General features: G+C 43.2%; 1 protein-coding gene across 2 annotated transcripts in view; it reads left to right on the plus strand.

Annotated features, from left to right (window-relative positions):
* The window catches only part of PRKCE (protein kinase C epsilon), a 551,144-nt gene that overhangs the window by 308,087 nt on the left and 215,200 nt on the right, over positions 1-27,857 (plus strand). For both annotated transcript variants that reach the window (XM_053589740.1, XM_053589739.1), the window contains exon 3: positions 26,625-26,784. In XM_053589740.1, the coding sequence (XP_053445715.1) occupies positions 26,625-26,784 (160 nt within the window). The remainder of the gene's footprint in view (positions 1-26,624; positions 26,785-27,857) is intronic.

Here is a 27,857-nt window from a genome sequence, read left to right on the forward strand (position 1 = left end):
GCACAGTACATAAGAGACAGCCCAGGTTGTGAGAGTGGTTACACCGGTGTCTGCAGTTGTCAGGACTCATTGACTTGTAGACATTCCTCCTTATGTAAATGAATTTGCAGACACAAAAACCTCAAATGACCTCATTTATAAATCCTTGGACATACAGGCTGATGAATTCCTTTCAACCCTTTTGCAAATGGGTACAGAGGTGGCCCTCAGTAAAGTGGGGACACTTGTCTTCATGTCCCCAGCCTCCCCTTTCAGCGCTCTTTTCTCCCCAGTAATGGTGATTGCACCTCCCTGAGCCTTCGGTTCCCACAGATTCCTCTCATTAGGCGGGAGAATGACAGACACACCAGTGTACTGAGAGTAGACGTGTTCTGGGAGGATTTCAGTCTCAGGAGAAGACCCAGGGAAGGCCACGCTACACACCAGCCACAGCTGTCACTGACTAGGCCTGTACTGTCTGCCAGGCAGTGCAGTCTGTGAACTCTGGGTTCTCTGCGCAGTCTTGGGTGAGGCCCATGCCATTATTACTCCTCCTTGAGAGATAGTTTGAAGAGAGGTTGTGAATCTGTGAGAGTCAGAATTAGCCCCCAGGCATCTGACCCCAAAGCCAGGACCCTTCATCTTTATGTCCTCTTGAGAGGACAGAATGACTGGGCAATGGTAGACTGCCTGGCACTGGATGGGGAAGGCACTGGTGAAGGGCTTCTCTCTCTTTTAAAAAGAGACCACACCAATGGCCACTTACACCTGTGTGCGAAGCCATCATTAGGTGGTGGTGATGACAAACCAAAAAATGGAGTGGATTCAGTGCTCTGCCTGCATAAGTTACTTTGTGCTTATTAAAGACAAGGACTTATTAATCCTCACCTACAAGGAGAGGCCTTCCCAGGGCATAAGATGCTGGCTGAATGCCAGCCATGGTGGCCAGAGCTTGTGGGACTAAAAGAACCAGGAGGACCCCTAACTCGCTCCAATCCCTGCCTACCGCTGGGCTTTAAGACCACAGGACCCTTGATAGGATCGTAGTGGCCACGAGTCACGCTCTGTCAACTGTGACTAACTGTCCAATAAGGCCTTTGGGACTGTTTGCTTTACCATGTCTTTTCTGGCTCACTTCACTTGAATCTATTTTCCATTTAAATGGTATGGAAATGATACAGATTATATTAAATAAATGACCCAAGTCAGGACCTTGGAACATGCTGGCTCAGCTCTTCCCAGGATTTGCCAGCAGGGTGGGGTGGGGTGGGGTGAGGGGACAGGGTTACTGCTACGACATTTACTTGAGGAAAGAAAAGGCAGAGCCTAGAGATAAAGACCTCAGCTATCCAATGCTTGTTCAAAGCAGCTCAGTGATCAGGGTCACCCTGCCGGCTCACTGCCCTGAGCTTGGTGAGATGCGTGCTGGAGTCCCGGGAGATAGCCAGTTCAAGAGGTTTGTGGAAGAGGAGATGGATAAAGGTTAGTGGAACCAGATTGTGATAAAGGTACCAGCATGGTTTGCTGGGGTGACACCTCCCTACCTGCTTCATGGAGTTTCTGTGGGAAGTCCCGTAAACGTGGATGTGACCATATTCTGGAACAGTTCAGAATGTTTTGGGAGCATAAGCTGTGACCATCACTGCCCCACAGATATGTACCCTGGGTATGCAAAGTGGCCTCCTCTTAACTTATAGCAGCTTGGGGGCTCCAAGAACTGCTCAGACCCAGACCCTGAGATGTTTAGCTCATCTGTCATTAAAAATAATTCACATCCCAGGCAAACTGAAGACTCTGAACCTCTGGATCACCTGGTGTATTTATTGTTATTGTGAAAACCTTGCCACATAAAGTGATGTATCCATTACAATCAAATGTTATTCAGCAATAAAAAGAAATGAAGTGCTGGGGCAAGCTATGATATGGATGAAGCTAAGGGAAAGATGCTCACGAGCGAGCACTTTCGGTTCCATTTATATGAAATGTACAGAAGAGGTGAATCTGCATGGACAGAAAGTAGATTAGGGATGCCCGAGAGCCAGAGGAGGGGCCCAGGGAATAAGAGATGCCTGGTCGAGGGCATGAGGCTAATCTTTTGGGGGTATAAAGGTATTTAAAATAAGCCGTGGAGATGGTTGCACAATCCTGTAAACATAACCATTGATGATACATTTTCAATGGACAGATTGTATGGTATGTGAATTATCTCAAACTGCTGCAAAAAAAGATACTTTAGACATAAATGGTAAGCACTAAAAAATGGCCAAATGTAAAGAAATTAAGATGACGCTTATAGTACAATACTAACACAGCTATTTTAATGCACACATGTCATCATTTGCTCTTGGCTGCTTGGAGACATCTTTATGTGGTTCATCACAGTGCGCTGTTTTCAGGTACCTTTTTAGCAAACTAAAAGGTTTAGTTTTGTCCATTTTGCCGCGTAGTCTAATTATCACTCCACCAGTTTGACGTTTTGCTTGATTATCTTCTAATTGAAAGGCATCAGGTTTTTAGATTTGTGGTGGTAATTACTATAGAAATAAAATAAAAAACTCCCTGTCCCAGACTCTGTTCAGGTCTCACTTACCTACATAAACATCTTATGTCTACGAGTCAGATAGTGACTAATGACTGTAGCTCTGGGGGACAATGAATCTGCGAATTACATCTGTTTTAAAGTCGTGCTGTGTGGAACAGTCACTAGTGGACTTGTGTCACCTCTTCAAATTCAGTGTGCCAGGGTTAAGTCCATGTTATACCATCAGGTGGAACATTCAAAACAAATACTCATTGGCACATAAATGAATCTTTAAAAATGTTGGAAATATTAAAGACATAGATAACAAAGCAAGAATAATGTAGTGACTAATTACCTCCTTACCCATAGTTAACCAAATGTATAAAAAAGAATTGCTTTAGATCCTTTTCATTTTCTTTGTTGATGAAATAAAATATCAGGTAGTTGAAGTTCTCCTTGTGGGGGCATTTCTGTTCTTTTTCTTCCCCCAGAGGAAACTAGTGTGCTGTTAATGCTTAGTCCATTCATATGCAGCTGCTTTTTAAAAATAAGTGTGCCTGGAAATGTTTTGTCAATCTTATTTTATATAAATGGTATACTATACATGTCCTTTTGTAAGTTTTTTAATGGAACATTGCCTTAAAGACTTATCCGTGTTGATATAATAGATCTGGTTCATCATCTTAACTGATGACATTCCTTGTATGACAGTACAGTAACACAGTTTTTATCCATTCACTCTTCAGTGGACATTTAAGTTTCCAGGTTTTTACTACCACAACGGTCTGCCATCGCACAGCTTTGTATATGTCTCTTTGTGTATCGTCTGCAACTTTCTCTGTGCTATATACTTGGGACGGAATTTCTGGGTTATAGCATAGCACATCAGCTTAGTTAACTATTGGGAGGTTGCTCTTCAACATGGTTACGTTAGTTCACACCCCACTAGCAGTTTATAAGAGTTTATCTACATACTCACCAACACTTAGTAACATCTGATTTCAGTCTTGCCAACAAATAAATGTGATGTGGCATTGTTGTGATTTGCATTTGAGGATCCTTTCAGGGTTATTGGCCAAGAAATTATTCATGGTTTGGTTATTTTTCTTTTTCGTTGGTTTTTGTTTCCTGCTTGACAGGAGGGATTTTGAGATAAACTGAACTAAATCTGTTATCTGTTACAAATATCTTCTCTCAGTATCTGTGGCTTGTCATCATAATTTATGGTATTTTCTGAGCAAAGTTTTACATTTTAATATGATTATATTTGGTCTGTGCTTTTTGCATTCTGTTTAATAAACCTTTCCCTATCTGCAGATACAAATATTTTTCTATTTTAAAAGCTTCGGTGTTTTGCTTTTTATATCTGAGTCTAATTATACTTTTTTTCCAATTTGACAGCTGTGGACCCAGGATCGTGTTACCATCAGTCTGTGTTTTCTCTGTTGAACCTCCTGTTTCTGATCTTCATCCTATTCCTTTGGTATATCTGTCCCCCTGAGCTAATATGCATTGTTTTTATTGTGTTAGCTATAAAGTTTTGGTATCTGATAGAGTAGGCTTCCACTGTTTTGTTTTTTAAGAAACTTGCAGTCTAAGTATTTTTCAATTTTTTAAAAAATTTATCAACCTTCTTTCCACCATTTTTCTTTAAATTTTAGGACCAACTTCTTCTTTCATGAGAAACCCAATTGGGATTTAAATTGGAAATACATTGACTTTTGAACTGCTGACTTCTTAGAATGGTTACAGATCTAGTCACATTTTTAATTTCTTTTTAAGTTTTATGAAGCAGAACACTTGCCTAAAATGAATTCTTAGAAAATATACCCCTAATTGGTGTCCTGGAGAACATAACAAAATAGTTTTCTGCAGAATGAAATTTTGACCAAAGGCTGAAGCTGTTTTCAGCTAAGTAGGGTTTTTTTTTTATTCTTTAATTGAACGTATTTACCAAAAACTAATGCTTAGTTTTAACACCAGGAGGAAAAACAGATCGCTGCTTTATAGAACAGGTAATTTATTACCCTATGATGGATATCAACCAATCTCTAGTCTTTAGATGAATGATTCTCACTTTTTATTATGAAAAGCTTTAACTTGAAATTTGTTGGCAGGATTTCAGTTATACTCATTGAGAGTTAATTTATTTCTGCTTCTCACATTCTAATTTTGACGATAGCTGCTGAAGATGTCACAGTGCATTTGCATGAGGAACTCTGGCTGGATGAGCAGAAAATAGCTTTCAAGGTCATTAGCAGAGTTTATTCTGGATTCTGCCCCAGTTTCCCCAGGGATTACAGGATGCCTGGTTTGATGTCCCAGGCCAAGTGTCTAATAAGACACAGAGCGAGAAGGATTACTTCAAGCACACGGAGGGCAGAAAGACGGCTGTCTTGGGGCGGGGTGCAGATGAGCCCTGTGCTGCCTGGTGTCTTCACACTTCCGTTGGCTCAGGAGAGAAGTATTTGAAGACGAGGAAATGGCAGCGGTGGGCAAGTGGGAAGACTGGTTTCCTAAGAACCTGGCTCCTGTAATTAAGCCCTTTAACTCCAGGCTCATTTCTTTCACCTACTTTTGCCCACCTGGACTGCTGATGTGGGAACATGTTCATTAGGGAACCATGACGGAAAGCCCCAAATAGTGTCCTTGCACATCTCTGTTGTTGTCAATCCCTGGTCATAACTGTGAATTATACTCCAACCTCTCTCATGGCTTCATGCCAGTGCCCAGACCTTTGCTCTAAACCAGTGTTCTTTAAACATGGGAATGTTGTCCATGTAGTGCTGGCTGCAACAGATTTCCTAGGGAGCTGATGAAAGTAACAGATTTTTAAGCCTCACCCAGTAAAATTGGGGAGTGGCTCTGGAGTTTGTGGTTGCACCAGCTTGCCAGGGGACTCTGATAAGTGGTTAGGATGGGGAAGTGCTGCTCTAGACAACTTTAACCAAATGCTTTAGGGAGGAACCAGGTCATCTAGGAAAGAGCTTCATGCAGACCTCCTAGGAAGTTCCCTGTCACAGTCATCTCAGATACATCACTCTGTCTTGCATGACTTTTGGCTTCCATAATTCCTCTTCAACCTTGACTTCCCCACTGACACTAGGCAATATTTATGAGTCCATCCTCTCCACACCTGAGCTGAGGGTCCTTTTGGCATTGAGCCACACTTAGGTGTTAACCACAAGAGTTGTGTTCTGCTGCCCTTAGGCCTAAAGCTACTCTTCCTAGTGCCAAACCAGACCTTCAGTACCTAACACAATGAAGGTATTAATTGAACCAATACAGCTCTGTGTTGGAGGCAATTGTAGCAAAGGCTGAACACTTTTGTGTAGTGCACAAGCTATACAACTACACATGATGAACTTGGTTCTCCCACATCTTATGCTCTGAGTTTGTGCCAAGCTGAATCAAAGCACAACAGAGTGGTTTCATGACAGCCTCACCTGACCCTAGAATCCTGGAATATCACAGCTGGGAAGGACTTAGAAATCACATAGTCTGATATTTCCACCATACAGATAAACCAACTGAAGCCCAGAAAAGGAAAGGGATTCAGCCGAGAGCACACAACAAAGTGGTGGTGAGCAGAAGGACCCGGGCCCTAATTCAGTGACTGTGCTTGTTTAATTAATTGCACTGTGCTGCTCCTAGACCTCGCAAGCGTACATATAGTTGTCGCCGTGCTGTTCCCTAACTGGCATAACCCAGAGAAGCACCTTAAAGTTTAAACCAATAAAACACCCTTTTGTTGAAAGTATATATTCTAAAGTAGCATGCACTACAAACAGAACTTACCTTAAACTACCCTCTTGTTAAGGGTTTAAATTAAAGGAGCATAAAGCAACCCCTATTTTACATTGATGTTGCTATGTTAAAATTTAGACTTACCAAATCGTGGGATTAAGGTGTAATTATTAGCATTATCAAAAGATTTAGTCGCTCTTCAGAAGCACTCACCACAGGGCTCCCTTATGTAGCATTAACGCACTGAACATTTAAAATTGGGTCTGATTGCTGGGAAGTCCATTGGCATGCAGTTTTCCTGGAGTGTAACTTTCGTAGAAAAAGTAAGAACACTAAGAATGCTTTGTTGAAGCCGGATTGTGCCACATAACACGAAAATTTTATTAGACAACTGGGTTCTGTTTTCAAAGAGCTTATAACTTAAGAGGACAAAACACAGCAGCCAAATAAAACTATAGGTTGCAGTATGAGAATTTGCTTTACTCTGTAGGCTGAGCTCACCCTGAAATCTAACTGAGTGGACAGGAATGTCAAGCCAGTTGCCGTTCTTGATATTACTGAGCAGTGTGCGAGATAACGACACTCTCAGTAAGGATAGCTCTAAAATAACCCTAGATAATTCTTGCATTTTATCATTTGCATTAGATGACCTGGGACATACTCCATTCTCAAGCCCCTTCTCCATTGCCATGGGTCCAAGTAAATGCACGTTTAATGCCATAGTACTTTTGATGGAACACATCTGGAGAATCTTAGCACCAAAAAGAACTTGAAAAACACAGAACTATCCCGTGTAATTTTACCTCGGAAGACATGGCTAAAGCAAGAGACCCATCCAGAGGTCATGTATCTGGCTGTGACACAGATTGGAACCCACACCATTCTTCATTACTGGACACCCCATCCAGGGCTGTTTCCAGGTGCTTTTCACTTTGGTTAGAAAGTTATCCCCTCTCCCTCTTTTTTTTCTTTCCCCTCCCCTTTCCTTTGCCTGAACACCCAATGCCCTCTCTCGGTGCTCTGGATTACCTCTCCTGGCATAACCAACTATGAGTTGTGTCCCAAAATGATGTCGAACCAAGAACACTTGGTCAATATCACTGGCAGTTGCTGAGTCAGAGCCGCTAATTTGATCCACGCTGTTATCCCTCAGTGCCTCTCCTGATTTTTAATTGTACCACCACCCACTCTTCCTGCCAGTGCTTCTAAACACTGGCTGCACATTAGAAGCCCCTTGTGAGTTTTAAAAAAGAAAAATACCAGTGCCTGTGCTCCACCCCAGAGATTGTGATTCAGTTGTATGTTTGTGTGTGGGGGGAGCAGGCATTGGCTGATTTCAGCTCTCTCCAGGTGAGCCTACTGTGCAGCCAGGGTTGAGAGTCCATGTCATGCGGTATTGGTTCTATTATTTCTGTGCACCCGCGGAACCTAATTTACCAGTTGATGTGGGCAAAAGCACAGAAGGGGTTGAATTTTCAGAGAGGCAAATGGATTCACAAACACTGTTTTCCTGAGGCATATGAGCTGTCCCCCCCACCACAATCTAATCTATGAAAAAAATTTTTGCCTATGAAAACATTTTAAAACACATTCAAATGTCATTTTCTATATCTCTGACTCTTGAAATAAAACATATCTCTTTACCCCACTTTGAAAGGGGCCTTGGAGTACACAGGGCCCTTATGTGGCCCCAGTAACTCTAGGGAGAGAGAAAAACAGTTCTCCAACTTGCTCCCACGTGTATCTATTATTGAAAGGAGTTTGTATATCCAAACCAAATGAGGACTAGTGGTTTCCTTGTCACTGCAAACTTAATAGTCAAAAGAGTTGAGAAGCCAGATGGAAAGCTTGTGATTAGTTCTATGCATATCGCATTGTTTATTTACCGTTTACTGTAAAGCAGCCAGAGAACATAGAATGTAACATGAAACTCTGAATATGATGACCTTAGCCTAGGATGAGGATCTTCTTGCATCATGGTTCTGGAGAATTAAAAGACTAATTAAATCAGCTGATTGACTTTGAACAGCATGGGTGGAAACAGGAAACATCCATATAGGATCCATATTAACTCAGGATGCTTAGCCACAGACTTATAGAAAAGAAATGTATAGAATTTTATTATTTAAAATGAAGTGGGGGAGAGAACCATCATTTCCATGTGAAATCATGAAAAGAATCTTCTACGTAGAAACAATTATGTATCAAGAAACACATGTACTTAGGGCATGTTGTTGTGGGTCCTTTGGGGATTATAAAATGGTTTAGCACAGAGGATGGCTTCTATTTTGTGAAGACATTTCAGTCATATTGTATATGTGGAAAAAACTACAGTGATTTTTGAGCTATAATGGATGAATTACAGTATGTTTGAAAGCACTTTGCTTCTCCTTCCTACTGTTGTCAATACTTTGGTATTTCATTAAATAATGATTAGAAGTAGTCAATTGGGGATGCTGGGGGGAAGGATGACAAAGAAGTCTTAAGGGTTCCTTCTTTTCCCAAAGTAACTTGCAGTCTCAGTGAGGAAACAATAGGAACACTACATCAAGCGCTCAAAGCGTGTGATTAAATGTTTAATGGATGAATATCAAGTTGAATAGTAAAGACTCCAAGTACTGTGGTAGTTAAAAGAAGAGGTGATCCCTGTGGACTGCTCTCTTAGGGAAGGGTTTCATAGAAGAGTTGGCTCTTAAAGGATGGGAACGATTTAGATTAGTAGGAGGGCCCGGGAAGAAAAAAGGCCCAGAGGAGAAGCTTGGAGGGAGGAATGAGTGTGACTTCTGAGAGCCATAGGTGGGGCTAACCTGGTTGGGGTGATAGGAGCACAAAAGGAAGAATGAAAGGCCTGTGGAGTAGAAGTAGAACCAGATAGTGGAGGGGACCTGGTTTATACCCCATACGCCAGCTTCTTCTGAGCTCCTACTTTTATAATCTCTTCTGCTCAGTTGAGTTCTTGGCTCCCTAAAGTGCATTGGCATTCGGTAGTACACCTGTAGTCCTAGCTCCTCGAGAGGCTGAGGGAGGAGGATTATCACTTGAGATCAGGAGTTGGAGACCAGGCTGGATAATATAACAAGACCCTATCTCAAAAAAAAATCCTCCACAATGAATCCCCAACAATTAAAAAAAAAAAAAAATCCTCCAACAAAAATAAACGCTTCTGCCATATGCTTATTCTAAATTGTTCTCAGGGCCATGTTTTGTCTCTTTAGCACCCTCTGATACAGGACTGAGTAATGGTGGGCATGATGGTTTTTCTAGATTTCTAAGGGATACAGTAAATCTGCCCTAATTCTCCCATTTAAAAAAATAATTAAGATGTCATTTACATACAATAAAAAATATCCTTTTTAGCATAAGTTCTTTGAGTTTTGGCAAATACATGTGTTCGTGTAACTACTGCCGTAATCCTTTCCCCTTTTATGGTCCCAAACCCTTTGTCCACCTTCAGTCCCTAGTAACCACTGATCTCATCAGCGATTTAAATGGAATGTAGAGTATATGTGTAGCTTTTGGGGCTCTTTTTCATTTAGCGTGCTTCCTTTGAGATGTATCTGTGTTGTCATCTGTATCTATAACCCGGTCCTTTTTGTTGCTGAGTAGAATCCTACCGTACAGCTGCACCTTCATAGGTTTGATTATCCATTTTCCAGTTGAGAAATGCTAGGATTGTTTCCAGTTTTTGGTTATTGTAAATAAAATTGCTATACATATATAGCAATAGGTTTTTGTGGGAACATAAGTTTTCCATTTGAATAAATACCTAGGGAGTGAGATTGCTTGATCATGTATGGTAAGCATGTGTTTGATTTCATATTTTCCAACGTGGAAGAACCATTTTATATTCCACCCAGCAATGTATGAGAGGGGCAATGTTAGCACTGCGTCCTCACCAGCACTAGATGTTTTCAGGTTTGCCTTTATTTTTCTAACTTTAGCCATTCTAACAGGTATGTCGTAGCATTCCACTGTTATTTTAATTTACATTTTCTGAAAACTGGTGTTCATCACCTTTTTATCTGTTATGATTTTTTTTTTTTTTTTTGAGACGTAATCTCATTACATTGCCCTGGGTAAAGTGCCATTGTGTCACAGCTCACAGCAACCTCCAACTCTTGGGCTTAAGCAATTCCCTTGCCTCAGCCTCCCAGTTAGCTGGGACTAAGGTGCCCACCACAATACCCAGTTATTTTTTGTTATTGTTGGCATTGTTGTTTAGCAGGCCTAGGCCAGGTTCAAACCCACCAGCCCCAGTGCATGTGGCTGATGCCCTAGCCACTGAGCTATGAGTGCCAAGCCATGAATTATGTTTTTAATGTCATAGCTAATTGTTACCTAACCCCAAAGTCACAAACATTTTGTTTTCTTCCAGATGTTTTATAGTTTAAGCTTTACATTTCTATCTATGATCCATTTTGAGTTTATTTTTGTGTAGGGCATGGGTCTATGCCTATTTCTTGCATGTGGACATCAATTATTGCAGCACTGATTATTAAGTAGTCTGTCATTTCTCCATTGAATTGCCTTTGCACCTTTGTAAGTCGATTGAATTGTACATATATGAACTAATTTCTGGACTTTATTGATCTAAAGGTCTATTTTTTGTTATAATGATGGGAATGATGGTTTTTCTAGCTTTCTACAGCTTAATCAGGACTTTAATTACTTTGCATAAATAAGTTGATCACTTTAAGTGATTCAGATAAGGTGGCTAATGAGATCTAAACAGTTCTTAAAACGTGGTCTTGGTCATATCACCATTGAACTTGTTAGAAATGGATTTTCTTTTTTTCTTTTGAAAATAATTTATTTATTTATTTTTTTTTTTTTTTATTGTTAAATCATAGCTGTGTACATTAGTGCAATCGCCTGTACCCATTCTAAGATGCACCATAGATGTGGCCCCACCCATTACCCTCCCTCCACCAAAACCTCCTAGAAATGGATTTTCAACTGCTCTCCATACCTGCCAAATTAGAAATTTCTGGGGGTGAGGTTCAACAAGAAATGTGTGGTTCAGCAAATCCTCCAAGTAATTCTGATCCATACTGAAGTTTGAAATTCACTGTTATTTTAAGGAGAGAACCTCAGAATGCATTTGGAAGAAATTATTGACAAAATTATGTTAATAGACCTAATAATCTACGTTCTTCTGTGTTCTGATTCAGATTTGACAAGAGATTGTGGCCATTGCTTGACCTGTTTTTTTCCCTCCTCTGGCCCTTCAAACATTTTTCTAGACTGCTTTAGCCACCATACTCCAATGGGAAATGAGTTTTCCCCTTAAGGAATGAGAGGTCATTTTTGATCTCTGGAATAGTTTTCAAGCTGGCTGTTCCCTCCAAGCAGGGACTGGCTGGGGTGTGAGGCCCAGAAGCAACTTCTGAAGCTCTTTTGGTGGGTGATTTCTCCTTCCTTTCAGGAAGTCCTCAGCCAGAGGTCAACTGGCCTTCTTTTGAGCTGCAAATGGGGAGAAGAATATTGTGTGAGCTTTTACCAAAGCACCCAGCTGCCCCAGGGCCAGAGGAAGGTTGCTGGTGTTCTCCTCCTGGTTTTCAAAACTTTCTTTCCAGGGCAGCGCCTGTGACTCAGTCAGTAAGGCGCTGGCCCCATATACCGAGAGTGGCGGGTTCAAACCCAGCCCCGGCCAAACTACAACCAAAAAATAGCCGGGCGTCGTGGCGGGCACCTGTAGTCCCAGCTACTCGGGAGGCTGAGGCAAGAGAATCGCTTAAGCCCAGGAGTTGGAGGTTGCTGTGAGCTGTGTGAGGCCATGGCACTCTACCGAGGGCTGTAAAGTGAGACTCTGCCTCTACAAAAAAACAAACAAACAAAAAAAAAACTTTCTTTCCAGTGGGTCCCTGGGGCAGGGCTGCTAGTGGAGAGGCCAGGGCAGCTCTACAATGTGGAAGGATGCTTTCTGGAACACTGCCATCTTTTTTTTCTCAGACAGGTGATTTGAGAGAACAAAAGAATGTCAAGTCTTTGTTTACTTCTCCTGCCTTCAATACACACCCCAACATAGACATACACAATAAATTAACCTGTCACTTCTCATTTTCCAATAATCTATTTGATCTGGGCCTTTGCTAACTGCTCTGTTTGGAGAACAAGGGTAATGTTTATTTAAAAACAAAAAAGAACAGAAGTGTTATTTTCAATCTTTGTAGCCCCAGGATTGAGGTGAGGGGACAAACCTAAAGAGAAAAATTGGCCTTTTCTTCATATCTAGGTGTTCCTGCCAGACACAGGACCACTTGGATCAAGTTTAGGGAACACTTTGATCTGAAACTTGTCTCCTTGCTTGACTTAAGCAGATATAAACTTTTTGTTCCTGGAGGATATTGCCTATGTGGGGATTATATTTGTTCCCACATTGCCTCCCTTATCCTCTTGTCTTTCAAAATTCTGAATGAAATAGCTGGAATCAGTACAAATAAGCTGAAAGTAGGGCCCCTGGTCTTCTGTCACCCCTTAGTGCTCCCTGGCAGGTACGTTATGGTGTGAGAGGGAATTGTCACTATGAGCTCCCATTTTCTGTTACTCTGCCAGCAGGCTAGTTTCCAGAAAAACCTTTCAGAACTTTTTGTCAAAGCCAATATGCATTAAAAAAAAAAATTGGCCTCTGCTGTTCCGATCTGCTAATAATGTTTCATAGCTTTTTCACTTACAGCATTTGAGAAGGAAATTTTATGTTAAAAAAAATCCTTACACTGTTAGAGAAAGATGAACAACATGTTTGAGTATTTTTTTTCTAGTTTCTCCATGAGATAAAAGGGGGAGGATGTCTATTTTATTTTTTAATGTATGTGACATGGTGGGGAACACAGGAACTTTTGAGTCAGACATAGTACAAAACCAGGCTCCATCACCACTATGTGCCCGTGGTGAATCACTCGGGTTTTCTTAACCCCAGTTTTCTCATTTGTTTGGTGGAGGTGATAACACTAATCTTGTAGGAGCCTTTCCAGATGGAGAAAATGCATTTTGATCACCTACTATAACATAAATGGTACTTTTTTCTAATATCTGATTTTTAAATGGGGTTTATCTTTTGCTATAGATATACCAAGCACCCATCAGCTTTGGATTATAAAATTCCCCAAATTTAGCTCCTGCTGAAAGACTTGGGGCAGGACCCCCCACTCTGCCCGGAGCTCTGACAACCCCAATCAACCACAAGAGACGGCGCTTGATGCAAAACGCAAGAGGATTTTTATTCCAGCATACTAGGGCTTGACCCACAACTCTTTTAGAAGCCGAGGAGTCAAGCCCTGCACAGCAGTTTTTACAAGCTTCTAAAGGCAAAAACTACAAAGTAGGCGGGAATAGCAGACATAGCAGGGGCTTTAACCATAAAGTAGGAGGGGGAGTAGACATAGCAGGGGCTCTAACCATAAAGTAGGAGGGGGAGCAGACATAGCAGGGGCTCTCCAGATAAGAAGAACTCTGGTTCATTATTCAACTGTCTTAAGATAAGATCAACAGTCAAATATTTGTTTTTAACAATAAACATTTGCTTCAGCTCCGGGGGGCTATCTTCTGGAACAGTTACAAAAGGTCACATTCCTATGGTAGGGAGTGAGAGGTGGTCACATTCTCATGGTAATACTTTCTTTCACTGCCACCAGTTTCCCTGCAGTTCCTATGACCCTTTCTGTCCTACCATTTTCCTCCCTTCTCAGCACAATCTCTCTAAAAAGAATCTGAAGAGAGGGAGGGGGTTCAGTAAGCTCCTGCCTAAAGGGTACAATGTAGTGGGGAATATGGCACATCTCTGGGGTGAAGGACTCAACTATAACTTAGACTTCACCTAACAAACACAAACAATGTAACCTAATCACACGCACCCTCGTATTAATCCAAAAATAAAATATAAAAATGATCTAAAATTCATCCATGTTAAACTCATAATGGCCTTCCCAGATGATTTATGCTTCCACGGGGTTGAAAGCTTCAAGCTTAGGGGATAAAGCTTACGCAGGAGTTGGAAGCAGCAGCCATCTTTTTTTTTTTTTTTTTTTTTTTTAACAGCACTTTGCTTGTATCTCTGAATTCCCAGCTCTCAGGAGTTAGGAGCCAGACCAGCCTAACTGAATTTTACATGGGCACTGGTTTTCACGTGATAATGATTCTGATGTAGTCTGGACTGTCGCAGTGTTATTCTTCCTCTGTCTCTCTCCAGAATTCTATACACCGCAGAATAAATGTGTAAGGAAGTATCAGTACAGTACCCAGCATCTACGAGGCATTCAGTAGTAATGGTTGAGTGAATGAACGAATCTCACAGTTTAAAAAATAGTTTCCAACTATAGCACAAGACTATGGGGAAAGGGCCAAGGAAGGGGAAGAGAGGGGGGAGGTTAGGGTGGAGGGAGGGTAATGGGTGGGGCCACACCTACGGTGCATCTTAGAATGTGTACAGGCGAAACTTACTAAAGGCAGAATACAAATGTCTACATACAATAACTAAGAAAATGCCATGAAGGCTACGTTGAACAGTTTGATGGGAATATTTCAGATTGTATATGAAACCCACACATTGTACCCCTTGATTGCACTAACATACACAGCTATGATTTAACAATAAAAAGTAAAAATTAAAAAAGTTTCCTTCTGATGTTTACCCTGAGTTTCTCCTCCTGCCTTATCTATGACCGCTTGAATTAAGTATCTATTGTTATGTAACAGATTATCTCAAATTTAGGAGCTACTAAGACAATAACATGCATTTTCTTAGTGTCTCAAATGCGGGAGCAGCTTCAGTGGGTAGGCAGACCTGCTAGCTCTCCGGAGACACAGCAGGCTGCTTAGGCTGGGGCCGTGCGGTGCGTCGCGGGGGATTCTTGAGAGGCTTTACATTGTACAGCAGATCTCAAGCCCCGTGTAGCATTGTGACCTATTCCTAGTTACTGCTTAAACCAAAACCAAGCGACAGGGTAGGCAAGTGGCTAATAGAGCACGCAGGACTGAGATTTGGGGGTTAGGACGTTGACACTTTCTGTATGTGAAAATACAACTCTAGGGCTCCCCCAAGGTCGGTAAGGTGTAGGATGGGAGTTGTACTTTACTTTAAGAAAGAAGTTTGGTAATATCAAACTATTCTTAATTTTCCCCCAGAGGCCCGGTGGCCAGGAATCTGCCAGGAGTCTGGCTAAGATTCAAGGTACAGGGCCTGTGGTCAGTAATATTTTCCTTCTAGATAAAGATAACTCAGTCATTTGGGGAATTTGATCTCTACTCTTTCTTCATTAGCACCCACAAACCCAGCTAGCTGGATCTCTTAAGCATCGGTGGTCTCAGTGTTTTCTTAGGTTCATCAAATTGGGGAAAAATACTCCCCTTCTCCTTCTGGCAGTTGTTGTTTTCTTTGTATGGGAGTTTATAGGTATGCAGCCCCACATTTGGCTGATGTCTCTGTTGGTGGTAGGAGGATTAAAAACAGATTTTTCTCCCCATGTAGTGACTATTTCCCCAACATTCTCATACCACTACAGAAGACTGCTCAGGGGGGGATGAGAGTTGCCAAGGCCCTAAGGCCTGAATAACTGGGAATCTGGCAAGTTTCCTAGGCTACCATGTCCTCAGCTGGGGAGAAGTGCCAGCAGCAGGGGCAGCAGGTGACAGTGTGTGCACACGTGTGTGTTAGAGCCCATGAGCCCTGTAGGAACACGGGTTGTATGGTGGGGAAGCTTTCAGTTATTAAAAGTATTATTGCTTCTGACCTTCTCAGCCCTTCTCCATGTGCAGAGTTTTGGTCAATCTCAGTGGAACATAAAACTTGTAAGAAGTTGTTTAATTGAAACATGTTTTTGAAGCCAAGGAAAAGATGTAAGTTTCACAAACACTGTGGCTGTCGTAGTTGTTTCTGTAGAAAGTCTTGGGACTCATTCACCAATGTGAGCTTCCTAAGGAAGGTTCATTACTCCAGTGCCCTGGCCTAGAGACTGGATAGGGCCCGGTTAGTACAAGGAGGGTGGAAGGGAGGTGAGCTGGCTTCTGGGTCAGTAGAAAGCAAAGGACCATTGTGTTATGTAAAACAAACCCCTCTGCTTTCTGGGAAGGTGTGGAGGTCATTCAGTTCCTTATCAGCATGGACTTTGTGATTTAATCATCTTTACTACTTGACACTCTCTTTTTGTCTTTCTCCATCTCCTTTGTCTTACTATTCTTTCATTGCCTTTAGTTCCTTCCTTTTATCTTCTGATCCCCTGCAACTCTACTTTTTTCCCAGATGGTCTAATAAGTACCCACCAGGTCAGCTTCCTGGGAAACCTGCCAGGACTTCAGTGGTACAAGAGTGTTTCTTTAGGAGAGGCCATGATTTTTCTTTTTAAATTTCTTTAAAATTAGTGAGACCTCCAAACTGCCTTAGGAAAGAAGGAGTTTGGGTAAAACTATGAATTAGTCCATTGTGGTATTTCAGGAAATTGTGCAGGTGCTTGCTTTCCGGTCGTGTGGAGTACAGGGTGTGGTAGCTGGGGGCCCAGCGGGCATCTGGAGGGCATGATTTTCAGCCCCCTCTGTTTCACCTCTCACCAAATCTGACTGGCAATGTGGAATGGCTGCTGCAAACAGCACTGGAAGGGTGCAGGTTTTTCAACGAATAACCCATAAGCTTTTTGGCTGCAGTGCCCGCGGTATTAAAAGTCTTGTTATTTGAGGGAGGATGTCAAACGTCACTTGGCAAGGACACTGCCCCTTCCCTACATGCACCAACTGGCACCTGGGGGTGGAGAGGCAGACACCTCGCTAGGACTTCTGCCACTGCTGTTCCACAGACATGTGCCACTCCAGCATTTTTAGGAACATAAGCAACGGACAGACCCTGATCTTAGGGAGCAAGAGCTCCGCAGGTACCCAAGAATTCAGCACTAGCGCAGTTGCCTGCAATTCATCCGGGCCATCACTGGCACCCGCAGGGACTCTGGCCACACCCTTGGCTGGCGCCCACGTGGCTGGCTTCCCAGCCTGGAGTGCTCTTGGAGCTGCAGCAGGTCTGCCTGAGGGGCTGTAGCTTTGTTGTTTCTGCCTGGAAGTAGTGACTCTTCCTGGGTCCTGGACACGTGCAGAGGAAAGGTCCACTGACACGCTGATGTGCAACTTTGCATGGCTGGAGAAGGAATGGAGAATGAAGAATGAAGGGAAGAGTGACTAACTGAGGGCAGGAGGTGAGAGATCTTCCTGCTGAGGAAGTCACCCCTTTTTCACTGCCGCCCCACGTTCTGCGCGGTGTGCTCAGCGTCGGAGACTACAGGGCCGGGCCTGGGGGTCGCCCACCCCCTTGGTCCCCTTGCACGACCATCACCATGTCTTGCCTCAGTTTTCTGCAATGCTATTCTCCCCACCTTACCAAAGTCTGAAGTTCTCCCTTTTTTCTATGAAGTACACAGTAGCCGCAGCTTTGTTTTCAAAAGCGGACAGAGCATAGGCTCTGCCATGTGCACAGCAGGATCATTCAGAGAGCAAAGAGGAAGCAAACGGTGTATATTAAATTCGAGATGCTGATCTTGACATGCCACCAGTTCTCTCCTGATTAGATTACGCACAGAATAAAACGCGCAGACAAGCCTGAGCCTCTCCTCTCCGCCGTCTCTGATTCCCATTGTGCGGCTCTCTGGGGAGACACAGATAGCACAGAGGACTCTCTCTGAGGGAATTAATTGTTGTTTCCGCTTTCCTGTTTTGAACAGAGATTTTCTTTAATGTATTGTGAAAAGACGACATGCAGAATGTATTCGTCCGTGTCATGTAAATATTTACTTAATATTTAAAATTCACTGATGTGAAGCATTTATTTCACTTGAAAATATCATCTATTTTCTTTCTATGAAAAATAAGACACTGCCCTTTTGATTTTTAGTACCTAGTTTTGTTTTCCTTCCATTGCCCTTGCAACTTTTTTTTTTTTTTTTAACCATTAAGTCAAAACAGAATTATTGAAAGGAAAAATAAAGTCCCCAGAGGTCAGCTAGGGAACCTTTCCTCCTCGCTTCTGTCATGGGCACCTACGAATCAGAACTGCTATTATCTGGAGTATCATGGCAATTCCATGCTTTGTTAGTGGAGACCTGTCTATGAAGGACCAGATCCGAAATACCTGAGAGCTAAAATTGAGGGAATGGCCGTGAACTAGTCCTTTGTGGCCAAGAGGAGTCTGTGCCCAGAACATTGCCTGGCATCTGGTATCCACGTAGCAAAAGTTTTTTAGGGATAAATAACTTACTACATACCCCATCAAAAATTTTCATGTGTATTTTTGCTTATGCATGTTTGAGTATAGGTATTCTTTTTCTCATTTTATACAAGTAAACACTCATTTCTTGGTAGACTTAGGGTTTCTGCTTTGTTAAAATCCTGCATTCAATGCCATTATGTGCGTGTACTATGATTCAATCAGTCCCCTTCAGCTTTTGTATCTACGTCTCCAGGTGAGGGGGGTGGATGTGTGCAGGAGGGCGGTCAGCAGGAGGCTTCCCTACACCCAATGGGACCCACCTTTGGAGGCTGTGGATGGCTGGGCCAGCGCGGGAATTCTTGAACTGCCCTTTACTGTTCGCTGGGTGACTGTCAACGAAATAGATATTTTACCTCTTGGAGCCTCGGTTCCTTTGCAAGTCAAGAATAAGAATACCTCGTGGTATTAGAGGATATATGTAAGGTGCTTACCTATTGTATAAATAATACCTCAGGTATGTGTATCAGCACTTCATAGATATATAACACTATCTCATATTTGTAATAATACTTCACCTACAGGTAATAATACCTCATCCTTAGCGTGGTGCTCAGTACACCACGGGGGGCCCCATGAAGGGTTGTTGGTTTTGGCTTCTGTGAATATCCAGGGTTTGCCAGTCATTGAGACAAAATTACCAAGATGGTCAATTGTTTTGTGCTGTGAAATCGCCTTGAGGACTAGAGTCTCTCTTTGCTTGGGCTTTAAGAAAAGCCTTCTGAGGTGGCCTCTCGTCTTTTCTCAAACTAGTAACCTTTCTTGCTGCTTTTGTTCTAGAAGAGCTCAGTCGGCGTTCTTTTGCCCGGCCTGATTTTCCTGACAGTTTTCCAAGTCTGAAGTTGGAGTTTGCTGTCCAAAGGCCCCTGGTGGACGGGGTGGGGAGATAGCGCTCACACGGTTTCCCTGGCGAGCATGTCACACGGGAGGGGAGCTGGACTGCAGCAGGGTGGGGCAGCAGGCATGTGTAGAGCTCACAGGAGGGGATGAAGCTGCTTCACTCCCCCTCAGGAAGGTGCTGTGTTGGCTCTGCTGGAAGGAGAGAAGAGGGGGGTTTGGAGGTCAGCATGGGAAGATGTAGCTGCAGGGGTGCAGCCTGTTTTTGGAAAGGTAAGGGAGAGAGGAGACCCAAACTGAACTATGACTGTGTGTGCTCACCCTGCTCAAGGGCAGTGATGTGCTGGTAAATGTTTAACAACAAGCACCCTGAGTAAGTCCTGACTTGCAGCATTTGGGGGTTTCCCTGTAAATACACCCATTGCAGTGATTCCAGGCTATCATAATGCAGTTGCCACAGTGGGGAAACGGCATGCAAACTATGGGCTCTAGAGTGCACCCCACTGCCATGGTTGCAGCAGTGGAAAATCTGTCCTGTAGCATGAGTCTGAGGAAGTTCAATAGTCAATCTGAAGCCATCTTTTTTATTTTATTTTTTTTTTTTTTTGGCAATAAAATATTGCTTTTCCATCACTCCTGGTCCTTACACTGTAAGTTCTGTGGCCCATCCTGCAGTATCCCAGGGGGACGGTGAGTGTTGGAAGGCTCCGCTCCTCTCCCCTCACACCATAGACCAGATAAGGGAGACGGAGCACTGGTCAGCCTCCTACACCCCCCACCTGCCCTTGAGGGTCACAGAGGGCACAGAAAGACCTTCACACAGGCCTTTATCAACCATCTCAGGGGCAGGCCTGGGGTGGGAGCACTATTTAGAGGGCACCAAAAGTTTCAGTAATAAAGATAAATAATGTAGTAGTTTAAAAATTCTAATGACTGGAATATCAACATTTTAGGTAAAGTTATATCAGGATGACTTTTCCTTTCACCTCAGACTCCTATATGGCTCTGTACTGCTCCTACCAGCCTGGGGTCTGGGCTGAGCCACTGTATTACCCTCCCCTTAATAGAGGCCCAAAGAGATGTTCTGTCTATGACTTGTTCATGGATAGAAGGCAAGTTGGGACAAAGGCAAAACTTGTGTCCTGACACCTCATTCAACCATACTGGCAGAAATGGGAGGTTGAAAGGAAGTTCAGGAAAAAGGAAGCCCCCATAGTACACCTGCTAGTGGACACACCCTATGTGCTCTGACCATGAAGGACAGGGAGGTCAGGTGACTGTCCTGCAGTGAGGAATGGTGGTGGTACCCAGAGGTCGCGCATGCTATTTGCAAGTCTGGTCCAGGCAAGGCAGACCCTGGAGTTTGGCAGTGCTTGCTGCACACCATCTAGAAGGAAGTGCTGGCATCTAGGAGTTTGTATGTCTGGATCTGTCAGAAATTCCCTGCTAGATACTCTGAAACTGGAAGTCATCCCAAGAGTGCTGAGGCTGAGGATGCACGTTCTTATGTGAGTGTGGTGTTTGGTTCCATTTACTCCCTCTTTGTGTAGGAGGAGACGTGGCCAATGAGGGAGATGGCAGCAGAGTAGTAAATCCTTCAGTGACCACGCTGGCCAGGAGAGGTGTGGTTTGGTGCCAGGGCCTGCTTATCTCATGCCCCTGAGTGCTCCGCAGGTCCAGACTGAGAAATCTTGCCCACCCCAGGGAAAAGGGCCAGATGAGGTTAGAGAAACAGAATAATCAATGCAAGGTGTGGGCTTATTTTTGCTGTCTTGCCACCTGCCTGTCAGATTTTTCTGTGCATTGGGGCGGTAAAATATTCATTGATATGAAAGGCTCCCAGAAACCTGAAATTGAGAGATTAATTGAATCTAGTAGGAAGCACACCTGGAGTGTGTTTGGAGGTCAGGGTTACTGTGGATCTTGAAGGGGCTTCAGAGGATACTGCTGCCTGGCTTATATGCCTGTGTGAATTCTTGTTCTATCTGAACCGCCAAGGTCTCCATTTCCACAGAACGTTTCACTAAGGTTATCCAGCTTTGTGTTGGCCTTTCTCTGACTCAAGGTCACCCCTTCTGCAGTGTGGCAGATGTAGCCATAAAATAAGGGATCTCCAGAGAGCCAAATAGGTCCTCCGGGAAGTCAGGCGGCCTTGGTGTTACCTCGGAGGTCCCGGCAGGTGCACAGCTAGGCCAGCCGGGCATGGCTGAGCGCATCCAGGCTGGCACTGAGTCTCCTTCAGAGCAATTCAGAGGTGTTGTGGGAAAGGTCTGGTAACTTGAGCTGTCCCATGGGCCCAGCCAGAGTTACCAGTTCAGAACCACAGGCACTCGGGAAGCTGACGGCGTTTGTTTCCTATCTCCTGCTCCCAGGCAGCCTGTGGTGCCTTCTCTTCCTGTTTATGCCAAGAAGCCCCCCATTCCCACAGAGGAAATGCTTTAAAAAGTCATTAAAGAGCATTAGTGGGCTCGGCGCTTATCGCTCAATGGCTAGGGTGCCAGCCACAGATACTGGAGCTGGTGAGTTGGAATCCAGCCCGGGCCGGCCAAACAATGACAACTACAACAAAAAATAGCCAGGCATTGTGGCAGGCGCCTGTAGTCCCAGCTACTTGGGAGGCTGAGGCAAGAGAATCGCTTAAACCCAAGAGTTTGAGGTGGCTGTGAGCTGGGATGTCATAGCACTCTCTCAAGAGTGACATAGGCTCTGTCTCAAAAAAAAAAAAAAAAAATATATATATATATGTGAACATCTTTTCAAATATCAAAATACATAATCCCATCATCCTAGGGGATGCATGAATCTTCGGTTATCTACAACCTCCAAACATGCTTTACATAGGGTTGTGTTATTGTGGATTCTGTTTTTACAGTATTATATCACATTTCCCCATGTCCCTATGGTCTTCCCTCAGCACTTCTGAATTACTATAATGTGTTATATAATTTGTCTTCATTAGACCATTATCCTAGTGTCTAGGATAGAGAACACCTATGAAGTATAGCTTTTAGTTTCTGTTTAATTATTGACTTAATTCCTAAGGAATTGCCAAATCAAAAGATGTGACTCTCTTTCTGGTGGTTGCTACGCGTTGTAATACTGCTTTCTGAGAACCTTGTGTCAACCAGCATAGCCTCTAGCAGGGAATGAATGAACCAGTGTAGACTTGACAATCATGGATAACACCATTTTAAAACAAATTTGTTGCTTTAATTAGGTATTAAATAGTATGTCAGTAATATGTCATGTTATGCTTTGTATTTTTTAAATTTCTAATAGTGAATATTTTACATCCTATAAATGTTATGTTCATGTTATTTAAACAGTTAATCTGTAGGGATCTTAATGTTGATATTTGAATTTGTAGATACACAGACTTTTGTGGTGGTCTTGCCATTTAATCTGAAGCCAATTAGAAGGAAACACTTATATAAATTCAGATGGTGAAGCAGTCCCTAAGATGACATCCTGGGCTTTCCTAGATGTATCATAAAGGGGGGGGGGAGTAATGGAAACTGTTCTAAAGTCAGGAGACAAAAGAGATTTGGCAACCAAATTCAGTGCATATGCTCTAGTTAGCTCCTGGATTAAAATTTTTAAAAAAACTACAAAGGACATTTGGGGATCACTTAGGGAAATTTAAATATGAACTACATGTTATGTAATGTCATAACATGTTAAATTACTTGACTCTGACAGGCTGATTATGTAGGAGAATGTCTTTGTTCTTAGGAGGTAAAGGCTGAAGTGTTCTATCTACAACTTTTAAATGGTTCAACAAAACTGTATATTATGTAAAACATACACTATCATAGATCTACATGTTATAGAAATTATATGTACTTCATATGTAATATGTATACACATTCACATTTATGTATTCTTTTGCTATACATACACGATAGACATGAGAGCTGCATTTTATTTTTATTTTTGTGATAGTATTTAATATAAAGTCTACCTCTTAGCAGAGTTTTAAGTACACAGTACAGTATTGTTCACCACAGGCACTTTGCTACACAGTAGACCTCTAGGACGTACTCAACTTGCTTAACTGAAACTCTGTGCCCTTTGACTAACACCTCCCTGAGTCCCCTCCATGTCCCAGAGACCACCTTTCTATACTTTGCTTCTATCAGAGCAACTATTTTAGCTTCCTCTGCAGTATCTGTCCTCTGATGGGCCTGTTTCACTTAGCATAATATCCTCCAGGTTCCCGCATATTATCCCAAATGGCAGGATTTCCTCCTCCTCTGTGGCTAAATAATATTCCATTGCATGTATATGCCATATTTTCTTTCTTCATTCATCCACAAGTGGGTTTTTAGATTGCTTCATGTCTTGGCTTTTGTGAATAATGCTGCAGTGAATATGGGAAGACAGATGTCTCGTCCAAGTCCTGATTTGATTTCCTTTGAATGTACACCTAGCCAAAGGATTGCTGGATCATATGGCAGCTCTATTTTTAATTTCTTAAGGAAACGTCATACTGTTTTCCCACCAGTGAGCAAGGGTCCCCTTTTCTCAACATCCTTGCCAATACTTGTCTTTTTTTTTGGGGGGGGGGTGGCAACCTAACAGATGTGATGTGATATCTCACTGTAGTTCTCTGATGACTAGTGATGCTGAGTATCTTTTCATACACCTGCTGGCCATTTGTATGTTGTCTTTAGAAAAATGTCTATTCCATTCTTTTACCTGTTTTTAAATTGTGTTATTTGTCTTTTGCTACTGAAGTGTAGAACTTCCTCATGTATTTCAGATGTTAACCCTTAACAGGTATATGGTTTCTTCCAATATTTTATTAATAAAATATTTCTAATATTTTCTTTCATTCTGTAGGTTGCCTTTTCATTTTCTTCATTGTTTCTTTTCTTGTGCAGAAGCTTTTTCATCTGTAGTCCAAGTTGTTTATTTTTGCTTTTGGTGTCATATCCAAGAAATAACTGCCAAGATCCATGTCAAGAAGCTTTTACCCTCTGTTTTCCTCTAGAAGCTTTATGATTTCAGGTCTTTATTTAAGTCTTTTATCCATTCTGAGTTGATTTTGTAGCAGTGGGAAATGCTGGGGGCTCCATTTTTGGCAGTAGATTCTAGGCTCCGGCAGGGGGGTTGTTGGGGACTGAGGAACACTGTGGTTGGCTTCCTTTGTCACATAGGCCTCTTCCTTCTCTGCTTAGGGGTGGCAGGGTTTAAGGACACTCTAGGCTGACCTGTTACCTCCCTATCTGGAGGAATGTAGAATGGGAGGTGTTCACGCCAGCCATGGACTGCAACCTTTTTCTCCTGTCACCTGACCTGTGACTTGACTCAAGGAATTCACCTGGGGCATGAGTCCACCTGTGTTCTTCCCTTCCTGTAGCTTTCTCTCCCCCCCCATAACCTTGATATGGACTCGCTGGCTTCAAAGACAGTGCAGACATGCTCTTGGGGAAGAGTAATAGAGACCTTTGGGGACATCGAGCTCAGACCCAGACTTAACTAAAGGAGTTATCCTTGGCTGTCTGCCTCCCATGCACCTAAAGCCTTCCCTTCAAGGCAGGCTGGGGACCAGGAAGCAGACTCCCACCTGGGCCAGCTGTGTCTGTTGGGCATGTAGCCTGGGCACGCACTGAGGGCTCATACCTAGTAGACTGGCTGCCTGTCTGCTCAGAGGCTCCTAAAAGCACACACTAGGCATTTGTCCACTTTTTCTCCATTCCTCCTCCGCCTCACTGCCTCTGCCCAACTGTAAGTAACAAGGTGGATTAATCACCTGTTTGGGTCTCACATGTGACTCCCCACTGCAGAGAATCTTACATTCATAGAGGCCCAGGAGGGAGCAAGCCTGCTTCTCTTCGAGACTGGCACTCTTAGGGTGGGAAGTCAGGCCCTAGCTAGTGCAAGAGGTATTTGGGGACATGGAGCCTACCAGTGCATTTGAAGCTGTGCTATGGAGGGGGACCCTCTGTAGCCCTATATGGAGGTGCTAGGAGCCCAGCAAGAGACCCAGAGCCTACCTACTCTGTCCTTAGAAGCCACAGGTGGCTCAACTCCTTCATGATTAGAGCTTTGGGGACTTGCCGTAGGGAGTATGGGCTGTCCGTCAGAGCAGTGAGTGCATGTGGAACATTGACTTCTCCCCAACTCTCTGGGTTAGAATCAGGGCTCTACCACTTACTAGCTGAGTTAATGAAATAGTTTACTTAACCTCTCTATTCTTCAATTTGCACACCTGTAAAATAAGCATAAAAGCAGTAACCTTCCAGTAGAGTAGTTGTGGGGATCCAGTGAGTTACTGTATGCAATGCACTTAGCTTGGCATCTGCCACAGGGTAAGCCTGCAATAAACATTAGCCATTATCATCAGCTTAGGCTGCTGTAACAACTTTCCAAAGACTGGGTGGCTTAAACAATAGACATTTACTTCTCACAGTTTCGGAGGCTGGAAGTCCAAGATCAGGATGTTGGCAGGGTTGGGTTCTGGTAAGGGCTCTCTTCCTGGCTGTGTGTGGAGAGCTAGCTCAATGACATCTCTTCCTCTTCTTATAAGGACACTAACCCATCATAGGGGCCCCACCCTCATGACCTCATCTAACCCTAATTACTTCCCAAAAGCCCCACCTCCCACTACCATCACATTGGTTGTTAGAGCTTCAACATATGAATCGTAGAGGGACACCACCCATGGCGGTGGCTGTTGAACCTTCAGGAAACTGTCTATTCTTATAGTGTTACATTTCCCTCTCCTTAGACCTCTGGAGAAAAGTTCTTGGTTGTCCTAGTGTAGGTATGAGGGATAAGACAGAAGTCAGATTTATTACATTAGGCAGCTAGTTCTGTGAGCCAGGTAACTGGGCTTGTGGGGATTCGCACCACTGGCTCCTCTCAGCCTCCAGTGTGGCTGGCACTGTGAACCCCATCTACAGAGAGGGCTGCCCTTGGAGGCTTAGGGCGAGGAAATATATTTGTCCAAGGTCATGCTGCTCAGAAATTGCACTAAGATTAAACCTCGAACCTTTTGACCCAAGACCCTTCAAATGTGCTATAGGTGGGCAAGGGGAGGTTAATGGGACAGTCACCCTATTGGGAGCAGAATTTGGACTACAGTCCAAGAGTGCAGTGTGGATGCAGCAAGATTGTGTATGGTCTGGGGCTCATACACTGAACCTAAGCAGTGAGACTCCTCAGAGCCCTGAATCCCTCCCCCAGGGAAGGTTGCCTCCCACCCACCCAGGAGTAGAATCACTTTCCAGCAGGAGGTCATCTTGAAGGTGCACTAACCCAGACTCTGTCTTCTGCTCTGCTCTTGTCCTTCTCCAGCTCCTAAAGACAATGAAGAGCGTGTGTTCCGAGAACGCATGCGGCCGAGGAAGCGGCAGGGGGCCGTCCGGCGCAGGGTCCACCAGGTCAATGGCCACAAGTTCATGGCCACCTATCTTCGGCAGCCCACCTACTGCTCCCACTGCAGAGATTTCATCTGGTAAGGCCGTCTCCCCTGGGAACCTCAAGTTATGTCTTCACTATGGCAAGAAGCCAGGGATAGGATAGAAGGGAGGTTATGAACTTGACTTAAAAAGTGCTCGATTTGCTTTATTTCTTTTCTATCTGATTACAGAAGTCTTTTCCTGGGAGGCTGTGTGTTTGGTACATGGGGGAAGGGAGGATAAATGGAAAGAAGAAACAATGGTTCTTGGTAACTTTATACCTAGAGTTATATATTAAAGGAGTTGAGGTTTTATAACCCATAATATAGTGATTATTTTTTTTAAAGAATCCTTATCTTTTAGATAAGCCAAATTATTTACAAATGATATGATGTCTGGGATTTATTTGAACAACTGATTGTGGACGGAGGGGAGAGGAGCTAGGGGTACAGATGATACAAGTGTGGACATGTATTGAAAATTGTTAAAGTTGGTGATGAGTACATAAGGATCTATTATGTCTATAACTCTACTTTTATACATTTCAATTTTTTCATAATGAAATTATAAAATACTCAGTTGCCAATTTCTGTAACACAACAGCAGTCCTTCATAGCTGTTATAAAACTGCTTCCACTAGGATGTTGAAATTTCAGAGCAGTGAGAGAGTAGCATTAGCTGAAGTGGTCAGGGAAGGCTTCCTGGAGGAGGTGACATTTCTTTTTTCATGATGACTAGGATTTTGATAGAGAAGTACCAGTAGGCCTTTGGGGAAGCAGAGGAGGATAGGAAGCACTAGCCTTAGGGTTGGAGGAGGACTTTTAATGAACATCCACCACATGCTAGGTTCTATCTTAGGATGTGGAAGTATCTAATTAAATCTTCCTGATATTCTGTGAACTATGAACCATTCCACCAGTAAGGCTCAGAAAAGAAAAGGACTAGCTTGATGTGTTCTAGCTATGAAGGGTCAGAGGCACGATTCCTCCTCTGGTTAGACTGACTGTAGTGTTCACACCTCCCCTGTATCCCCTTAGCCTGCCTATCAATCTCTCTGAGCTCTTTGGAGCTGATGTAGAGGTTGCCAACACACTTGGATCCAACAGGAGTGGGTGAGCGAGGTATGAAC

This window comes from Nycticebus coucang, chromosome 4 (genome assembly GCF_027406575.1).
Source record: "Nycticebus coucang isolate mNycCou1 chromosome 4, mNycCou1.pri, whole genome shotgun sequence".
Classification (NCBI taxonomy): Eukaryota; Metazoa; Chordata; class Mammalia; order Primates; family Lorisidae; genus Nycticebus; species Nycticebus coucang.